General features: G+C 36.3%; 1 protein-coding gene across 1 annotated transcript in view; it reads left to right on the top strand.

Moving 5' to 3' along the window:
* Nucleotides 1–18910, top strand: part of NAD-ME1 (NAD-dependent malic enzyme 1) — a 41228-nt gene that overhangs the window by 10257 nt on the left and 12061 nt on the right. Inside the window, exons 9-14 of the mRNA XM_086456174.1 lie at nt 3319–3425; nt 4661–4772; nt 12578–12691; nt 15345–15410; nt 18140–18212; nt 18290–18376. Coding sequence (XP_086312300.1) covers nt 3319–3425; nt 4661–4772; nt 12578–12691; nt 15345–15410; nt 18140–18212; nt 18290–18376 — 559 coding nt within the window. The remainder of the gene's footprint in view (nt 1–3318; nt 3426–4660; nt 4773–12577; nt 12692–15344; nt 15411–18139; nt 18213–18289; nt 18377–18910) is intronic.

Genomic DNA, 18910 nt, shown 5'->3' with positions numbered 1-18910 from the left:
CCTGCTGTCTTCGTAGGTCCCAAACGACTCCAAACAGCAGCCCTGCTGTGATCGTGAGTTCAAAAAACTGGTTTCATAGGTTCCAAACAGCAACCCTGCTGTCTTCGTAGGTCCCAAACTACTCCAAACAGCAGCCCTACTGTGATCGTGAGTTCCAAAACTATCTAGAACCTATTGTCGCAAGTCTCTAGAGCCATTAGTTGGCCTAAGAACAGCAACCCCGCTGCTGCTGTAAAGTTTCAATGAGTTTTAACGACCCTATCGCATGTTGCAATTAGGGATGGAGTAAAACAACCCCCGTGGGAGTGATTATTTACACTGAACCGAGAGGTTGTGACGTAGATTTAGGAGGGGTTGTAGCAAGGAGGAAGGAGAGGAGATGGCTCTGATACCAAGTTAAAATAAGAGAATTGTAAAAAGTGTTTATTACTAAGCCCTAATTAGGCTTTAAGAGAATTACATGGTCTAATAAGTGAAAAGACTAAAAAGGACAAAAAATCTGTAAAACTAATAAAATAAGAGTTATTCAACAATAGCCATGTAGTTTCTTTCTACTTTTTTTTTTCCCCTTTGTAGAACTTATCAGCATCACTTCATGAAATTTTCCATGACGACAAGAGGGTTAATAGATGTTAAGGGACCTGCATTTATAATAATCCTGGCAAGTGCTTTTCAATTTTTGATATTATTTATTTGTCAAGCTCATAAGACTAGAATGCTGCATGGAATATTATAAATAATAATTACAAGCACAAAATTATTTCTAATGCAGTAGATTTGGACTACAGCCAGAATAACTTCAAAATATATCATTGAATTAGTCTAAATTTGAAAAAGTAGATGGCTGGCTGAACAACAGTCTTGTGCTCTCCTTCTGTTTCAATTTTAATTAGAACAGAATTAGAATCTGCCCTAGACTGTTAACTATGATTAGATTCACTTTTATAATTCTAGTCACATTCTCTTTCCAAAAAAATAAGCACACTAATACAAAGCAACTATCGAAAATAAAAGAGTTTCCTGAACTTATTTCTGAAACCTATGGCTCTTGCAGCTAAGAATCTAAATAAAGTAAACTTGATTTATTAAATCTAAAAATTTGGCTTATTCCCTTCCCTGTTCTTTGGGAATTGGGGTGTATGGAAGTAGAGAAATAGTAGGGTATGCAACGGAAAGGAAGTTCAGCTTCCAGACATTATCTGCTATGTCAAAGGTCTTATGCTTCACTGTGCCTCAGAGTTCACAGAAATTTTAGAGTGCCTTTTGAGGAATCTGTATTTAGGTTGCAGATGTTGATTCCTCACACCATCTTTCCTCCCAAAACTAATTCCCATCCCCTTTGCCTACTACAAAGTGGACATTTGATGATGATGATTATAATCATGTTTCAAAATTTCATGCCTTTTTGGAATATTTTCGCAAAATATTCCACTTTTGATTGAGACCAAAATGGAGCATTGGCCTTGAAACATTGAATGTTTTTTATTTTCTCAAAATATTTTGGTCGAAGCTGTCTCCAATTTTCTCCTACAAAACATTGTTTTTAAACAAGATTTTAAACCTTGATGAGGAAGGTGGGTTCAAAACCTGCCTTCACCAACTAATTTCTGACTAGTAATCTCATTTGCCTAGCAAAAAAAAAAAAAACAGAACTTATTTAAGAGTTTCCTATGGAGTATTTGGTCATAAAAATCGAGTTCCCTATGGAGTGGATATTTATAAGAGACATAATTTTTTTTTTTTTTGGATACAACAAGGTGTCTCCACCCCTTTTGGAAGTGGTACTAATCCCTCCGGATACACCCAGCCACCACAAACATGAGTATTAGGTTAAATCACAGGTGGGGAGACTCAATTGCATGACCCTAGGGAGCACTCCCAGGTCATTGAACCACTACTCTACCACTCAGGTGGTTAGGAAGAGACTTAAATTGTCATGTAAGGAAGGAAAATAAAAGATCTGACCTGCATGGAGGAAGACTTGGAGAAAGAACTAAAATGGGAAATGTGATATTTGAATTTGCAATGGCATTTTGACATTGTGATAGCGAACAAATATTCCAAAAAGAGGGTGAACATTAGTTACTTTCAAGAGTTGAACCAATAAAAGCACGATTAAATGTTTGCTATTTGGGGAGAAATAAGCGACCAACTTGGAAAGACTGCAATGCTATTCCACAGGAGACTCTTAATGTAAACCACTGTTTGCTCTAGACAAAATAGAGAGAAAAGAGGAGAAAATTTGACTGACGCATGGCCTGCTATAGGGTGCGATCTAAACTGACTTGTCTGGCTACACAACATTTCTGTTGGTTGATATACTAGCTTCCATTTAGCACAATAATTCATTCCTCTACCAAAAACTGATGGTGGACAATAGGGCTAGAAGATTTTTCCTCTTTGTCTCCTTGATTTAAGGAAATTAGGGCTAGGATTTGGATGGGAATGGGATGGCTTAAGGTAAGGTTTCTGGGCACTGGGTCTGGTTAGGATTTTCAGCTTAAAAGGGAATTTATATGAGGTTTTAAAATGGCTGATCTAAGTATGGGCTTCATCAACTTGAAGTTAATTCTAGGGTTCAACAGGCTGGAACTAGGGCTGCTTAGCACTGAAAATAAGGAGCTGAATGTCTGACACTAGCAAAAGAATACAGAAAAGGGATCAACAGAAAAGCAAGAGGAAGATATGAAGTAAATCAGTAAAATATGAAGAGTGGGTTTGTAGGCTGTCTTGATTGTAGCCTGGGTATTTTGTTTTGTACTCTTTTCTTTTGTTCTGTCTCGTTTGTTCTCTTTGTTGGTCATCTCGACCACATTTTAATACAAGTTGCATTTACATATCAAAAACTATAAAAATAAAATTTGGGCTCATGATAGTCTAACAACCTGGGGCTATCACATTGCTTCCCAAGGTTTTATGTCATTAAGATTCATTAAGTCACTCTCACAGAATCGCTTTGCTTTCACAGCAACCAAAATAATGTAAAACCTTATCATTCGATCCATAAATAAATGCTGGAGTCATGGGGCTATCACATTTGCTTCTCAAGGTTGTATGTCATTATGATTAAAGTGGGTTTAAACTTTGCAGTTGATGCTTTTGCGTACACTTCACTTCTATTATTTATGGATAGCAAACATGGGCTTTCTAGATTTCTGTGTTGTGGAAATTATCTGAACTAGCATCTAAACTATATATAATCATCAAAGATTTATCACCAACCCAAAAAGAGAATATTTGTAACAATTTAATTTTTAACATCTAGAGAAATACTCATCTCTAATTGCTTACATGATTATATGTCAATATACCCCGTAGGGAACTGCAGGAGTTGCAATAGCTGGCCTTTTAGGGGCTGTAAGAGCACAAGGAAGACCTATGATAGACTTCCCAAAGCAGAAGATTGTTGTTGCTGGTGCTGGAAGGTTTGATATGTTCCCTACATTTTGAATTGAGACTTGTTGGGCATCTTTTGTCTGCAAATAAAAGGAAGTTGTTTGGGAAATCTTGATTTTCTAAAATTTTCTATTTATCATTTTTGTTAGTTGGACTATATTTTTTTTATATCCAAGTATGTCCTCAACCCTGTTTAAATCTGAAGATAGGTATAAGAAATGGGGACATTGTTCTTCATTTCCCAAAACTAGGAAAACTAATACAAACATTTTTGTACTGTCTAAAATTGAGATCGTTTTTTATATTGTGTATCAATTTTTTGTATTCACTCATGTCAAATGCAATGAAACTTCTAATATTGCTAAAATTTTCTTTTCATTACAGCCCTTATTATTATCAATTGTCATCTTCATCAAAACCACACAAGTATTTGGAGTTGGCTCTTTAGGCCTCTTATAATATGCTATTTAAATACTTTTTTTTTAATATACTGAGACAAACAAGCAAATTATTGGGCGTTAAGAAAATAATTTAAAAAAATGCACAAGGAAATGAGAAATTTGTAGTTCATTAATATGACTAATATCCATCTATATGTATCAGTATTGTACATGTGGACATGGGTAAATTGAGCATCTTAGAGCATTCGTTTTCGTAGCTTTGAATAGACATGAAGGCAACCTTTTCTGTGATGTCGGTTGTTTTGTCCCAGGTGAGTGAATGATTTTGAAATTCCAATGCTTAGGAACTTTTCCTGAAATTCAAAGCCGTACTAGGTTTCCTCGTTCAAAAGATAGATTGAGGTTACTGTTTCTCACCATTGCTTTGTTTTTTTGTTTCAATAAAAGAATATGTGGGTGGTGTTGGTGCAGTGCTGCAGTGTATTCCAATGGACGTTTGTCTCCTCTTATTGGGGCAATCATGGAAATTTGATCGATACATGCCACATGTTGGATTAAAAAATCCTTACTACTTCTATAAAAATTGGAAAATTTGGTCCTGTATTTTGCTATGTGATGATAGATTTGCATGAATTATTGGTTGTAACTTGTAAGGAGTAATTTGCATCAAATCTGAACGTCTTTTGTTGCTGGCTTCTGTTTTCTGTTGCTATGAACATGCATGAATGCTAGAATCATTGAAACTCCAGTTGTCATAATATCTCAGGCAGTTTATTGTACAAGCTTGAAAGAATTTGCATTATGTGATAACATCCTTCCAGTCTTACTAGATTTTGAAACTTGTTGAATTTGTGCTATTGCAGTGCTGGACTAGGTGTTGTCAATGCTGCAAGGAAAACCATGGCAAGGATGTTAGGCAATAATGCTGCTGCTTTTGACAGTGCGAGGAGTCAATTTTGGGTGGTGGATGCCAATGTGAGTATTCACTTTCTAGCTTTTCCAGATATAGCAGAACTTCCGAGCAACTTTTATTTATGATCTAAAGAAACTAGGTATCAGTCTCTCAAGAGTGAAAGTTGATGAAGTTAATTATCATGGGACATAAATCTAAAGATTGCTTAATTCATTTTCACACTGAACAAAGCAAAAAAAAAAAAAAAAAATTGAAATGCCTATCGATGTTTTAACATCAAAATTGCAAGGTTATTTAATTATATATATTTGTCACATAATCTGGATCTAAAATACACTGAATAGAAATTGTATATCTCCGACTCTCACACAAGCTCAAGCCTCCACGCATGGATTATGCATCTTGCATGTGTTTTATTGCCCCTTTTTTCCTTTTGTTCAGCTGATGAGTCTAAAGTTGTCCATTTTATATTTTATTTCACTAATTCATTGCTCGTTGCTAGTAAACTTATAGTATTCCTGTTGTTACCACTTTTTTTATTGATGACATTTCCTGTCGTTACCATAGTTTTAAATATTGGAAAGTTTCGAAAAAAACAAATTCAATAATTAATCAAGGTTCTTGTTTTAGAAATAAAGAATAAAAGAATGTTTAATAATTTTGGAAGAGGAATTAGGCCAAAGGGTTTTTAGGAATAAATCAAGAACCAAAAACAGGAAACGAAAAAAAAGAAACGGAAAGAAAAAAAACTCAATTTCCCGCTTATGGGAAGGTTGCCACTCGTTGGAGATTCGTTAGAGGTAGCCAGAGTCATCGAACCCTTAAGTAGGGAAGGTGGAAATTAAATGCGTCATCGAATTAAGCGGTCTATATCATCAAACACAGAGGAGAACGCTTAAATAGGGAATGGGGCAATTAAATGAGTCATCAGATTAATTGACCTATATCCTTTTCGGCATTTTTTTCTTTGAAATTTTAGAAAATTTGTAGAATTTTGTGATATCGGTTTTGGGGAGAAAAAACCAAGATTCATTGTCTTCTACTTCCCTAGAACTCTTATGTTTTTTTGTTAGGTATGAAGGCTGGAGGATATAGATCTTTAGGTTGAAGAGGAGGGTACAAAGTTTATCTAAAAGCTGCAGATGACATATTTGGGGGAGAAAAACCAAGGGCCTTTGTCTAGAGGCTGACAATGAGGGTATTTTATGTCATTTTCTGTTAGTCGCTCAGTGAAGAATGAGGTCAAGAGCTATATCACCAGTTTGAAAACATAGGAGGCATCTCAAATATTAACCAAGGTTGTCTAAATTATCTTTTTAATATTTTTATTTGACTCGTCCAAATTGACTCGTGAATTTTTTTACTTGACTCACTTGATGGACAGTTGAGTCGAGTTTTAAAACTATGGTTGTTTATCATCAATTGATTATTATACTTTTTTCCTCTTGCGTTAACATAATATTAGGACTGTGATAATAGTTTCTTTCTCAGATTTTCCAAATCCTAAGTTGATCAAAGTCATTGAACCTTTCTGTTCTATTACTTTTGTTAAAAGAAGTCTAGATGTTCTTTTTAGTCTTTTTATCTACTTAGATTATGTAATAGCTTTAAAGCCTAATTAGAGCTAAATTAATAATAATTAAGTTTAATTCTCTTCTCTCAATTTCGAACTTGGTATCAGAGCCTGCTCTCTGTATCTCTATCGAACTCTTCTTCTTCATCTGTTACAAACTCAATCGACCTATTCGTCCTTAAAACAAACCTCTACACCACTCGTCTTCAACCCATATCACCCCTACGGGGGTTTTCTATTGTTGAAAACCCTAATCACATCATGCGATAGGAAGTTAAACAAGGTTCAAAGCCTGTGATCAGGCTGTACTTACAGCAACGATGCTGTTTAGGGCCTGCGACACCCAAGGTGGCTGTCTCTCAGCCTTGCGACACCCAAGGTGCCTATAGTGAAGTCCTGCGACACCAACGGTAACAGCCTGGACATCTACGATCACAGGAGGTGGATTTTTTTGAGTTTTTTCAACACAGCAGGTGGCTGTCTGAGCTCTACAACCACAACAGATAGTTTGATCGTGAGCAGGCGACACCAATAAGTGGTTGCTCTGACCTGTGCGACATACCAGGTGACTGTAGGTGGCTGCTCTGTCTTGTGCGACATAGCAGGTACCTGTGTTTTATTTTTTCGATTCCCGTAGTGGTTATATGAGGGTGCCGGCAGTGTTTTTGAACACCTACGGAATTTTTCGATCACAACAGGGTGGTGTTTGAGGCTATTCTCACGCTTATCTTGCTCATTGGTTCCTTATACTTGCGGTAATGATTTCTTGGGGCAACCACAACAGCATTTAATCAACCTTTACAGCTTCTTTGATCGTGCATTGTCACCTTTAGGGTGCTGCGATCACTTTATCCTAGGGAGTCATACTCTCATCTTCTTGAACTCTCTTCAAACCAAAGTACTTAGATTATTTGATGGCAGAAGTCATCCTCTTCCTCGGTCACTGGTATTAGTAATGGATCGAGTGGTCTTCCTTCTCATTCAACTGACTTTCCAGGCATTCAAATCACTACCGTGAAATTAGATGGTCCTAACTATCTCCTTTAGGCACGATCGGTTGAAATGTTCATTGGTGGAAAAGGGAAGATCGGTTACCTCACAGGGGCAGACAAACAACCTGCACAGACTGACAGTTCTTACTCACATTGGTTTGCTAATGATTCAATAGTCCGTTCTTGGCTGGTTACATCTATTCAACCACACATTGCAGCGGTTTTATGTTCTCCTCGATAGCAAAACAGATATGGGATTCCGCAAAGAGCATTTACTCGCAACATCAAAACAATGTCCGGATTTTTAACCTAGAGCGTGAGATTTCTCGTCTCTTGCAGGGTGACTCTTCTGTTACTACCTATATATCACAATTACGTGCTCGGTGGGAAGAGTTGACATTTTACTCTTCGTATTACACCTGGAAGGACCCTCTTGATGAGACATTGTATGCGTCAATTCTGGATAAGAATCGGGTTTTTCAATTTCTAGCGGGTCTCCGGGATGAGTTTGAGTTTGTGAGAGTTCATTTATTGGGTATGGATCCTTTTCCGTCTTTATAGACTGTATATTCTTATGTCTTGGCTGATGAGAGTCGTCGCACAGCTATCTTACCTCTTTCTTCAGGAGATCATTCTGCTATACTTGCTCGCCTACCTTCTCCATAGCCTCCTAGTGGATCTCTGCCTACCCGTCAACTACATAAGTGTGATCATTGTGGAAAGTTGGGTCATGTGAAGGCTTGTTGTTATGCACTTCATGGTTGTCTTAATCAGAACTGTCAACAATCTCAACGATCTTCAGCTCATGTAGTCTCTCAGCAGACAACTGATTTAGCACATCTTTCAGTTACTACTTCCTTATCGGATTCGGTATCTCTATCCCAAGCCGAGCTTGACAAGTTTAGAAAATTCTTCAATCAGATGGAGACCTTATCTCAGCCGGTTTCTACCTTCGCTCACTTAGGTACCTTTGCATCTGCACACAGTGTTTCCACCACTTCCTCACCATGGATCATTGATTCTGGTGCCTCAGATAACATGACCAGTACGTCTTTCTTTTTTAAAACCTATAGCGTTTGTTCTGGTCATTGCAAGGTTCGCCTGGCCGATGGGTCTTTGTCTTATATAGCTGGTCAAGGTCATTTTCCTGTTACATCTTCGTTATCCCTAAATAACACACTACATGTTCCTCAACTTAGTACTAATCTTATCTCTGTTAATAGTCTTACCAAAAATTCGAACTGCAGTGTAACCTTTTATCCCTCTCATTGTGTCTTTTAGGATCTGGGGTCGAAGAGAACGATTGGAACTGGACGTGAAGTGAATGGATTGTATCTCTTGGACGTACCCAATTCATCTAGCACCCATTCTGCTTTTCAACTTATTAGTACTAGTAGTAATAGTCAGTCTAATAAGGCTCTTGTAATGCGTTGGCACTTACGCTTAGGCCATATTTTCTTTGGTTATTTGCAACACATGTTCCCTGTTTTATTTAATAATAATAAGTTGCTTGATTTTTCTTGTGAAACTTGCCAATTAGCTAAACATGTACGTTCTTCTTATCCTGTTAGTATGAATACTACTACACCTGCTTTGTTTGACCTAATTTCAGATGTGTGGGGACCTTCCCCAGTTGCATCCCTTTTTGGTTTTCGCTATTTTGTCTTATTCATCGATGACCACAGTCGCACTACTTGGGTCTATCTTATGAAATACAAAAGTGAAGTTTGTGGGATCTTCAAGCAATTTCTTGCTATGGTCCATACCCAGTTTGGTCGTACAGTCAAGACTTTCCGTTCTAATCATGGAACTGAGTACACCTATAGTGAGGTCTTAAAAAAAATTTTAGAGTTTGGCATTGAGCATCAAATGTCTAATGTTAAGACCCCTCAGCAGAATGGTCGTTCAGAACGAAAAAATAGTCATATTCTAGAGTTAGCCCGTGCCATCTCTATTGGTATGAATGTGCTACAATCCTATTGGGCCGATGCAGTTCTTACTGCTGTATACCTTATTAATCGAACCCCCTCTCGGGTTCTTCAGTTTGCCACGCCTCTCTCTCAGCTCTGTTCAGATCGTCCCGTGTTTCTCCTGTCTCCGCGTGTGTTTGGATGTGTTTGTTTTGTTCAAATTCTTGACCAAACTCGTACTAAACTTGATCCTAAGGCCATAAAATGTATCTTTTTGGGTTATTCCTCTACCAAGAAAGGTTATCGTTGTTATCATCCTCCTTCTCGACGGCATTTCAGTTCTCGGGATGTTTCATTTTTTGAACATACCCCCTACTACAATGGGTCCGTTGGAATTTATTCTGAGTGGTTTCCCCTAGAATCTCTTGATGATCCCCTACCTGTCCCCTTTCCTCTTCCCTTACCTGTTCTACCCTCTCCACCCCTTGTCCGTATGTCACCTCTTCCCCTGCAGGTTTACTCTCGATGTCAACGTGATACTACCATCACTCCTATGCCAGACCAGCTCGCCTCCTCGCCTCCAGCTCCGCCTCCTTCTGTTCCATGTGATGATCGTCCTATTGCCACTCGTAAGGGTAAGCGCATTTGTACTTATCTCATTTCTAATTATGTATCTGATTTTGCATTCTCACCCTCCTATCGGAGTTTTCTTACTTCTGTTTCTGTTATTTCTCTTCCTACTACTGTTGCAGATGCTATTACCCATCCTGAGTGGCGAGCGGCTATGGTTGATGAGTTGACTGCTCTTGAAAAGACTCAGACTTGGGAAATTATTCCTCTTCCCCCTGGAAGGAAAGCTGTGGGATGTCGTTGGGTTTTCATCCTTAAGCATAATCTGGATGGTTCTATTGCTCGTTATAAGGCCCGTCTGGTGGCCAAGGGTTATGCTTAGATTTATGGGATTGATTATCAGGAGACATTTGCTCCAGTTGCCAAGATGACCACCATTCGTGTTCTCCTTTCTGTTGCCGCTATTAGGGGCTAGCCTCTCTATCAGTTAGAAGTTAAGAATGCATTTCTCAATAAAGATCTTCAGGAAGAAGTAGATATGGTCCAACCTCCTGGGTTTCTTTCATCTGCTTCTCCTACCCATGTTTGTCGTCTTCGCCGTTCGCTTTATGGCTTGAAGCAGTCCCCTCGCGCATGGTCTAAGCGCTTTACTATGGTCATGCATCAGTTTGGATTCCATCAGAGTTCCGCTGATCACACTCTGTTTCTGTGTCACTCCCAGGGTAAAACTGTTGGTCTGATTGTTTATGTGGATGATATTGTTCTTATTGGCGATGATGATGATGGTATTACCAAGGTAAAAACTTACTTAGGCCGTCAATTTGAGATTAAGGACTTTGAAAATCTTCGCTATTTTCTGGGTATTGAGGTTACACGGTCCCAGTCCGGTATATTTATTTCTCAACGCAAGTACGTCTTGGATTTACTGCGTGACTCTGGTCAGCTTGGTTCTCGTCCCGCTGATACTCCTATTGAGCAGAATCACAGGTTGGCTGATTCTGAGGGGGAGTGTGTGTCAGATATTGGTCAGTATCAGCGTCTTGTGGGAAAATTGATCTATTTGTTTATGACTCGCCCTGACATTGCCTATGCTGTTAGTGTTGTAAGTCAGTTTATGCACTTGCCTCGAACATCTCATCTTACTGCAGTTTATCGTATTCTTAGATATCTTAAGGGATGTCCTGGTCGAGGTATTTTATTCAGTAATCATAGTCATCTTTGTGTTGAGGTATGGACAGATGCAGATTATGCTGGTTCAGTGAATGATAGACGGTCTACTTCTGGGTATTGTACTAAAGTTGGTGGCAACTTGGTAACGTGGAGCAGTAAGAAGCAGAATGTGGTTTCTCGGTCGAGTGCTGAGTCAGAATATAGAGCTATGGCACTTGAAATGTGTGAGTTGTTGTGGCTAAAGATCTTACTAGTTGACTTGTGTCTTCCTGTGCCAGTCCCATTCTTACTATTTTGCGATAATAAATCAGCTATTAACATAGCGGCAAATCCGGTTCAGCATGACAGAACGAAGCATATCGAAGTTGATCGTCATTTCATTAGAGAAAAAATTGTTTCGGGACAAATTTGTACTCCTTTTGTTCCTACATCTCAACAACTCGCTGATGTTCTTACCAAAGGTGTTAGCAAAACCACCTTTGAATGCGTCCTGTCCAAGTTGGGCGTTATTGATATCCACGCACAAACTTGAGGGGGAGTGTTAAAAGAAGTCTAGATGTCCTTTTTAGTCTTTTTATCTACTTAGATTATGTAATAGCTTTAAAGCCTAATTAGGGCTAAATTAATAATAATTAAGTTTAATTCTCTTCTCTCAATTTTGAACTACTTTAGACGCTTATTTTTCTCCAAATCCCCATAGTGTATTGGCTATATTACTAGGGTATAGCAGAGACATGACCAGGGTGTGAAAATCACACTTAAAAACTGAAGTATCCATCATGTATACGGCATCTATTTTGAAGTATTTGTGTAAAATAGTTTGTTGGCTTCCACCCACAGTTTTAAATGTTGACATAGTTTGACTCTGTTGAAAATTTTGATTTCAATAGATTCACTGTCCACCAAGACATTCCACTGGAATGTTGAACATATGATTTTTTTTATACTTAAAACATTTATTATGTAACATATGTATACCGTCTTGATCTCTGTCGAGACCATAACATCCAAGGTGTTATATTTAGGTCTTGGTTGAGGCTAAAAGTTAATATCTATGTTGGTTTGCACTCTAGAAAGAACCCTGTTTGTAGAGGTAGTTTCGTAGAGGGCATTTGGGTCATTTATATTAGCCTCATATATGAAAACCTAGGTCAAGGAACATGTCATCAATTTGAAAAGAAAGGAGTATCTCTAATATTGACCAAATCCAAAACAGGGGTGTCTTTAATATTGACCAAAATGTGGGTGTATCACTAGTGTATGTCAAAATGTGGGGGCATCTAATATGGATCAAAACAGGGGTATAGCAGGTTCACAGTTACCTGCAAATAGTGACAGTCTGTGGTTCATAATTGGAGCAAATCCTCTAACACAGATTAAAAACATGCCATGAAAGCTGATTTTTGACAATGCTTTGTTCCAACTTTCTTACTGTTGTCAAGGTTGCTGCTTTAAGAACCTTTTAACATGCTTGGTATTGATCTATAAGATGCCATATCCTCATTAATGACCTGCATAATGTTAAAACGTGATGTGACCTTCCAATTATTTCACATTGATTTTCATATCATTATTTTGATTTACTGAAGCTTTTTCTCCCTCAATTAACTTGGTACATGCAACTAAAAGCTCAGTTTCTGCTGGAAACACAGGGTTTGATAACAGAGGCTCGTGCAAATATTGATCCAGCTGCACTGCCATTTGCACGAAAGGCCAAAGAAGCCGGTCATCAAGGATTAAGTGAAGGGGCAAGCTTAGTAGAAGTGGTATGTGGGCTCTGGGCATGAATATTTAACAATTCATAGTTCATACTGATGGATGGCAAATATTAAATGGAAACTATGCTTTTGTATCTCTTTGATTTTGTTGTGGACATCTAGTTTCACAAGGTATAGGTGAAGAATTTTATTATACATATTCTGAATTTTAACAGGTATATGTCAAAAGCACTATCAAGTTTATCTAGCATACTAAGAATAATAAATATTCAACTTTTGTGCCCATTCACATTCCTAAGAAATCTGAGATGAATGGAATGGTAGGGTCTTTGAACACAAGAATCAGGGCTGGCAATGGATCAGTTTGTACCGGATCAGTATTGAACACTACCGATCCGAAATCTTTACACTATGATCCAAAACCAATCCGATCCGAATAAGGTTTCAACCAATCGGAAACCGATCTTATCTGTCCAAAGATTGGGGAGAAATTTAGGGTTTGATTTATGATCCTTTGTGATTCTCAACCTCTTGTGAGAGGAGATGAACATCACGGGGAGCTTCATCTACCATTGACGTGTAGAGACCACCCTCTAATTAGATGAAGAGCTCTGAAGAATGATAATGCCATTTGATCATTTTTGTTTGGGTTCATCTTGTTATAGAAGCCCATGAAGTCCAATGGGTTCATAGAATTTAACACAGAGAGTTCTCCAACATAGAAATACTAATGAGAGGTTTTCTTATGAGAATTTGAATTGTTTCTAGGAAGATAAGAAGAAAGAGAGAGACGGCGTACTTGGAAAGGGTTTGGCTTGGGGAAGACGACGGATTTTGGGGAAGCTTCTAACTATATATATTACAATGAGGAGACGAAAGAGTTTTTTTATTATTATTAAGAAAAACATTATGATCGGAATGGATTTTTAGTGGATAGTTCGGGGTTGATCTGAACCCGATCCAAAAATTTGTCGATCCAAACCCGATTTATTCTTATTGTATTGGATACCAGATAAAAGTTGGATCATTTCCTAAGAAGGAGTGCTCGGCACAAGAAATTGTTACATCCATTTTTGGGGAATCCAAAAGGATCTTTTGTGATGATATCATGGGGAGATGGGACTGGGTCTGTAGCATCTCCATACCACTTTTTTGTTGGGTCGGTGGTTGTAGTGTGTGTTATTTTGGTTTGGTCGGCTCAACCAAGACTTTCTTCTCTCTAATAAAATCTATATTTATCAAAAAATAAATAAATTTATTCATTGGATTTGTATGTTTTAGTTTGTCTCACCAGTACAAAGTGAAACATTTTGAGACAAATAACACTATAGAGAGAAACAAAGTTTTTGACCCATTTCGTTTTGGAGGTGCCAAATTCCAAGATCTCTTAACAGAGATAAACCAAAACAAACTGAAATATTGAACAATTAAATAACCTTGGTATGGAGAAACACATGCAATGTGAATAGCTTTATACATGTAGACATAATTATCTGAAAGTGGAGAATATATGCAAAATTTGGAATTAATTTGTTACAATTAATTCCATTTAAGTAATGAAAATTCAATTATATCATTAGTTTAGCCAAATTGACTTAGGGCACTAATGTGCTTGTTTAGAATGAAAGAAAGAAAATTGTGGTTTTCCCCAGTTTTTATATATTTATTTATTTTATCTTTTATTTCTGGTTTAGGAAAATGAATTGGGTCCTTCTTGGTAAGTGATTATGGAGATTTGTTGAGAAGACATAGACTTTGTTGGGGAAAGTCATTTTAGAGAAGATGATTTTTATTGCCTTAAAAATCCAAAAGATTAATGTATAAATACATTATAGTTCTCTAGAATTGTTGTACTTGCACTTGCAATATAATGTAGCTTAATACATAAAAAGAAACATGAAATTATTGAGAAAAAAGATCTTTATCTAAGAACAATGTCGAATGAGTGTACCTAAGGAGAGCTTCATCTTGATTTCAAACCGTACAAGTTTTTGAGTAGAGAGGCATTAATGGAGTGATCATTTTAACTTAACAACCACCCAAAAGCAGACAGATGAGGAAGTGATAGGGGGAAAAATGCTTTTAAACACTTCTTATTTATTTTAAAGTTTCAGTCCTTGAATATTATGAGTAAACTCCACTTTTGAATAGTTATAAATCTACAAAATTTGGCTCATTTTGCTAGAAATCTGCTAGTTAATTTGAAGTGCTATTTTTATTATTTATGAATAAATAATAAAGCAAGTTACTTCGAAATTCTATCAAATGCTTCTCTTTTATAAGGATCTAGCTATGATTTCATGCAATCTTGCAGATCTAGCTCTTTCACACCCAAAGTGTTATGGCATATTGGCTTGAGAAATTACACAGTTCATCGAAGTGTCTATTGCTTGGTCAATGTATTTGATTTTCTTAGTTGTATAAGGTTGTTGTTACTTCATATCTGACTAAGTTCCCTTGGCTATTCAGAGCTGCCCAGCTGCTCATTCTTATTTGTGCTGTTAGTGTCTTACGAATTTATTGATAATTTTCATGATAAGTTTGTGTGCATTTTTAGGAAGGCAATTATGTCTTTGATCATACAACATTGGCTGAAATTCTTAGCTAATGAGGCCTTTTACGCAGACACCGCTTGAAAGAAAATCCTCGTTGTTGTTGATCACTTCTGTTGTACTGATCACATCATTGCCAATTTATTCAGGTTCGACAAATAAAGCCTGATGTACTTCTTGGATTGTCTGCAGTCGGAGGCTTGTTCTCTAAAGAGGTAAAGAATAACACAAATAGAATGAATGATCCTTGGTAGAATTACTTAGAGGTGGTGTTTTCTTTGAGGATTTTGTTGGTAGATGGGATCGGGTTTGTAGAATTGCTTTTGGGTAGTTGGTGTTTTTCTCTCTTTTTGCTTGTATCCCTTTCATTGGTCATCTTGACCACGTTTCAAATAAAATTTTCCACACCTATCAAAATAAAAATGAATGATCCTTTGTTGAATTTATGATCATTGTTTCTATTATCTACACAGTGTTTTATGATTATGATTTTCTTATATATAAGCTGTGGTAAATAACTAATCTTGTGCATAGGCCCAAGCTGTCCAATGGACATTTTTTAGTTGTTGCATACACTTGGTTGAACCTCTGAGGATTGCAACATAGAGCACAAGTCATTTGTTAACAAGAAGTTTAGGAAAATTTACCTTTTTAGAATGGTGTTCTTGTCTATATAATTATTTTGTAAAATTTAAAGAATGCCTTAAAATTTCCTTAACCAGAACTGCTGGTCTCATGCTTGAAAGGGTAATTTTCCTAGTTAGTATCATAAATGGTTTTTCATTACCATGCTCAAGTCATTATTATCATGATAGTTGTAAATTTCAATACTAGTGTATATTTGTGTCTTCTCGGAATGTCAATACTTCCTCCCAGGCAGAAATATTGTAAATTTTTAGTGGAATTATGGAAGCTGTATCGAAATATTGAAAAAACACAAGAAACATGCAGTGAGAATTAGAAATGATAGAAGAAGATGATACAAAAAATAATGTAGTATAATTTAACAAACAATGATAGTTTTGTAAAAAAGAAAGATCGATTGTTTGGTGGAATTATGTAAGCATTATGGAAATAGTGATAAAACACTAGAAACATGTATTAGTAATTTAGAAATTGATGCAAGATGATGAGGGGAGATAAGAAAATATGGGGGTTTAGGGAATTTGGGTTAGGATTGGGTAAACCCGAAAGGTAGAATGAGATCAATGATTGTAGGTATGACTATAATCCCAATGAAATGGTCCAAGGTTTGTAGGGTAAGGAAAAGATTAAGGGGAAAATATTTGGAAAAGAGATTAATGAAATAAGGGTTAAAGAAAATGGGGAAATGATTAAGGGTTGAGGTTCGTAAGTTTCAAGAATCAAGAATCAAGAAAATCAAGAATAATGAACTAAGAGAGAATCAAGAAAAAATAAAAGAACATAAAAGAAAAATAAAGATTAGAAAAAAAGAATGTTATATTGGACTCACTCCAAAATGACCTCACACATCCATTGTTGGGAAGATCAAGCTCAAGCTTTCGTTTTATTCATTATTCTTCTTCATTGTTAATTTTTTTTTTTTTTAAATCTAATACAATCTATATAAAGAAAATAAATTCAAGAATCTTAATCAAACTAAAATACCAAATAAATTAACCTTATTTTCGTAATTCTCTCTGCTAATTTTCAAATCCTGATAAACGTAAATAAAAGACAAACTAAAGTTACTAACCTGCTCTTAAATATTATACTAAGACCATGGGCCAATAAAACATCAAAACAAGTCCAAAAAACATAAAATCAAAGTTCTAAAATAAAAAACTAAATAAAATTTAAAATCTGCTCTTCAATATTTGATGTCCCCATCAGAAATGATAGAAGAAGATGGATAGAAAAAGTAACACATTATAATATAACAAACAGTGGTAATGAGTAAGAAAACCAAAGATCAATTGTATATTGTATATTGTACATTGTACATTCTAACATAGGTACTTGAGAGTCGAGACATTTAAATGTTTATAGATAATATGTTATTTAAATATTTAAAAGCCAAAAAAAAAAAAAAAAAATGAAAAAAACTACCATACGACTATGGGCATCATAACCATGTAGACCTGTGACTTATGGGAGTATTCTAATTTGATTGTGCAAGTTAGATCCTACATGGAATTGCTGAATATCATATGTAATGGCTCCTTGCATGTCTTATTAACATGATTCCACTTCATTGCAGCCAACCACATCTCTCCAATATTCTTACTCTCTTAGAAAGTAGTTTTTTTAAAACATTTTTTAGAATGTTACTACAATTTTTTTTAAGTTTGTTCACTTGTTAAAATAGTTGTAATACTTTTCCATATTGATGTTGCATAGCATAGCATGACCACTAGATGGTTGATCATTTGTGTTTGTTTGTTATGAGGACTCTCATTTATTATATACCTTCCCTACAAATCCAATGACCTCTTATATGTCAAAGAAGAGATGGTTTGAAGTCTTAAAGCCCTTTTGTTCCTTCTTTGCACAAAGATACATAAGGGTGGAAGTAAAAGTTTGTTTTGTATGCCTTCGTGTGGAATTATGAAGTCCATTTTAGAAATCTGCTTTTGTAATACCCAACACTCCTAAACTGCCAAACTCAAACCATCTAGTTTAACATCAAGTGGGGAAGGTCCCTAGAAGATTGTCATCCCCATAGATCAAAGTTTCCATCTTGAGATATGCAAACACATTTCTTGGAATTCCCGAAAGTAACAAAATATTGCTTGTTATTTTCCAATATTTCATTCATAATTACTTATCAAAAAATATTTCATTTATGACAATAAGTAATACCACTATTTGTTGTTCAACTTTTTGAATAGTTTTTCCATTAATTACACAGGAAAATAAGAGAAGAACAAAAGTTTATTGGCCTTATTATTGTCAATTGATGTTGTATATTGTATTGCTTTAGGTTTTAGAGGCCCTCAAAGGCTCAACATCCACCAGACCAGCTATTTTTGCAATGTCAAACCCTACCAAAAATGGTATGTAAACTCAACAAGTTCATAAATTTTGATGCGTAGTTGTTGATGTATTTTCGTTGTGAAATCTTTCTTAACAGCTGAATGCACCCCTGAAGAAGCTTTTTCCATTGTGGGTGACCATATTGTATTTGCAAGTGGAAGCCCCTTCAAAGACGCGAGTCTTGGTACGTATCATTATGTGTTTAAGAAATAATGAAAAAAAATTATGCACCATTATTATGTTTTTTGTTGTCCGTTTTCAAACATTTCTCCTAAATTTTTGCAATTGGAAAGTAAGGCATGAGATGCATGATTTTATTTTGTATATTAGTATCGTTACCATAAAAGCCAATTGTTAGTTCTATTGTTGTTATGGGGGTGTGTAGGTTGGGGGTTTGGTAGACAAACAGGTCCCTGGTTAGTGGCTGAAGACAAGTTTTACGTGGTATTGACACCTATACACTTTACCAACTTAGTGAGATGGAATGACCAGTGAGAATTCTTATGTATGAGAACTAGAAAGTGGTATATAGAAATGGGATTAATGCTCATAATCAAAACAACAAAATTGATCAAGCATTTAGTAAGCATCTAAAAGGAACATGGAAGAGTTTTGTGACAAGATAGAAACTTAGTAGGCGTTTGGATAGGACTCCTTGGCTACTTCTGACTCTTGCGGGGAGTTAGAAGTCGTTTGGATGCGTTTTGATGAACAACTC

Source organism: Akebia trifoliata, chromosome 10 (assembly GCF_017979445.1).
Source record: "Akebia trifoliata isolate Shusen 1 chromosome 10, ASM1797944v1, whole genome shotgun sequence".
In the NCBI taxonomy this organism is placed as follows: Eukaryota; Viridiplantae; Streptophyta; class Magnoliopsida; order Ranunculales; family Lardizabalaceae; genus Akebia; species Akebia trifoliata.
The sequence above is the reverse complement of the archived record's forward strand: the minus strand, read 5'-3'. Positions and strand labels throughout refer to the sequence as shown.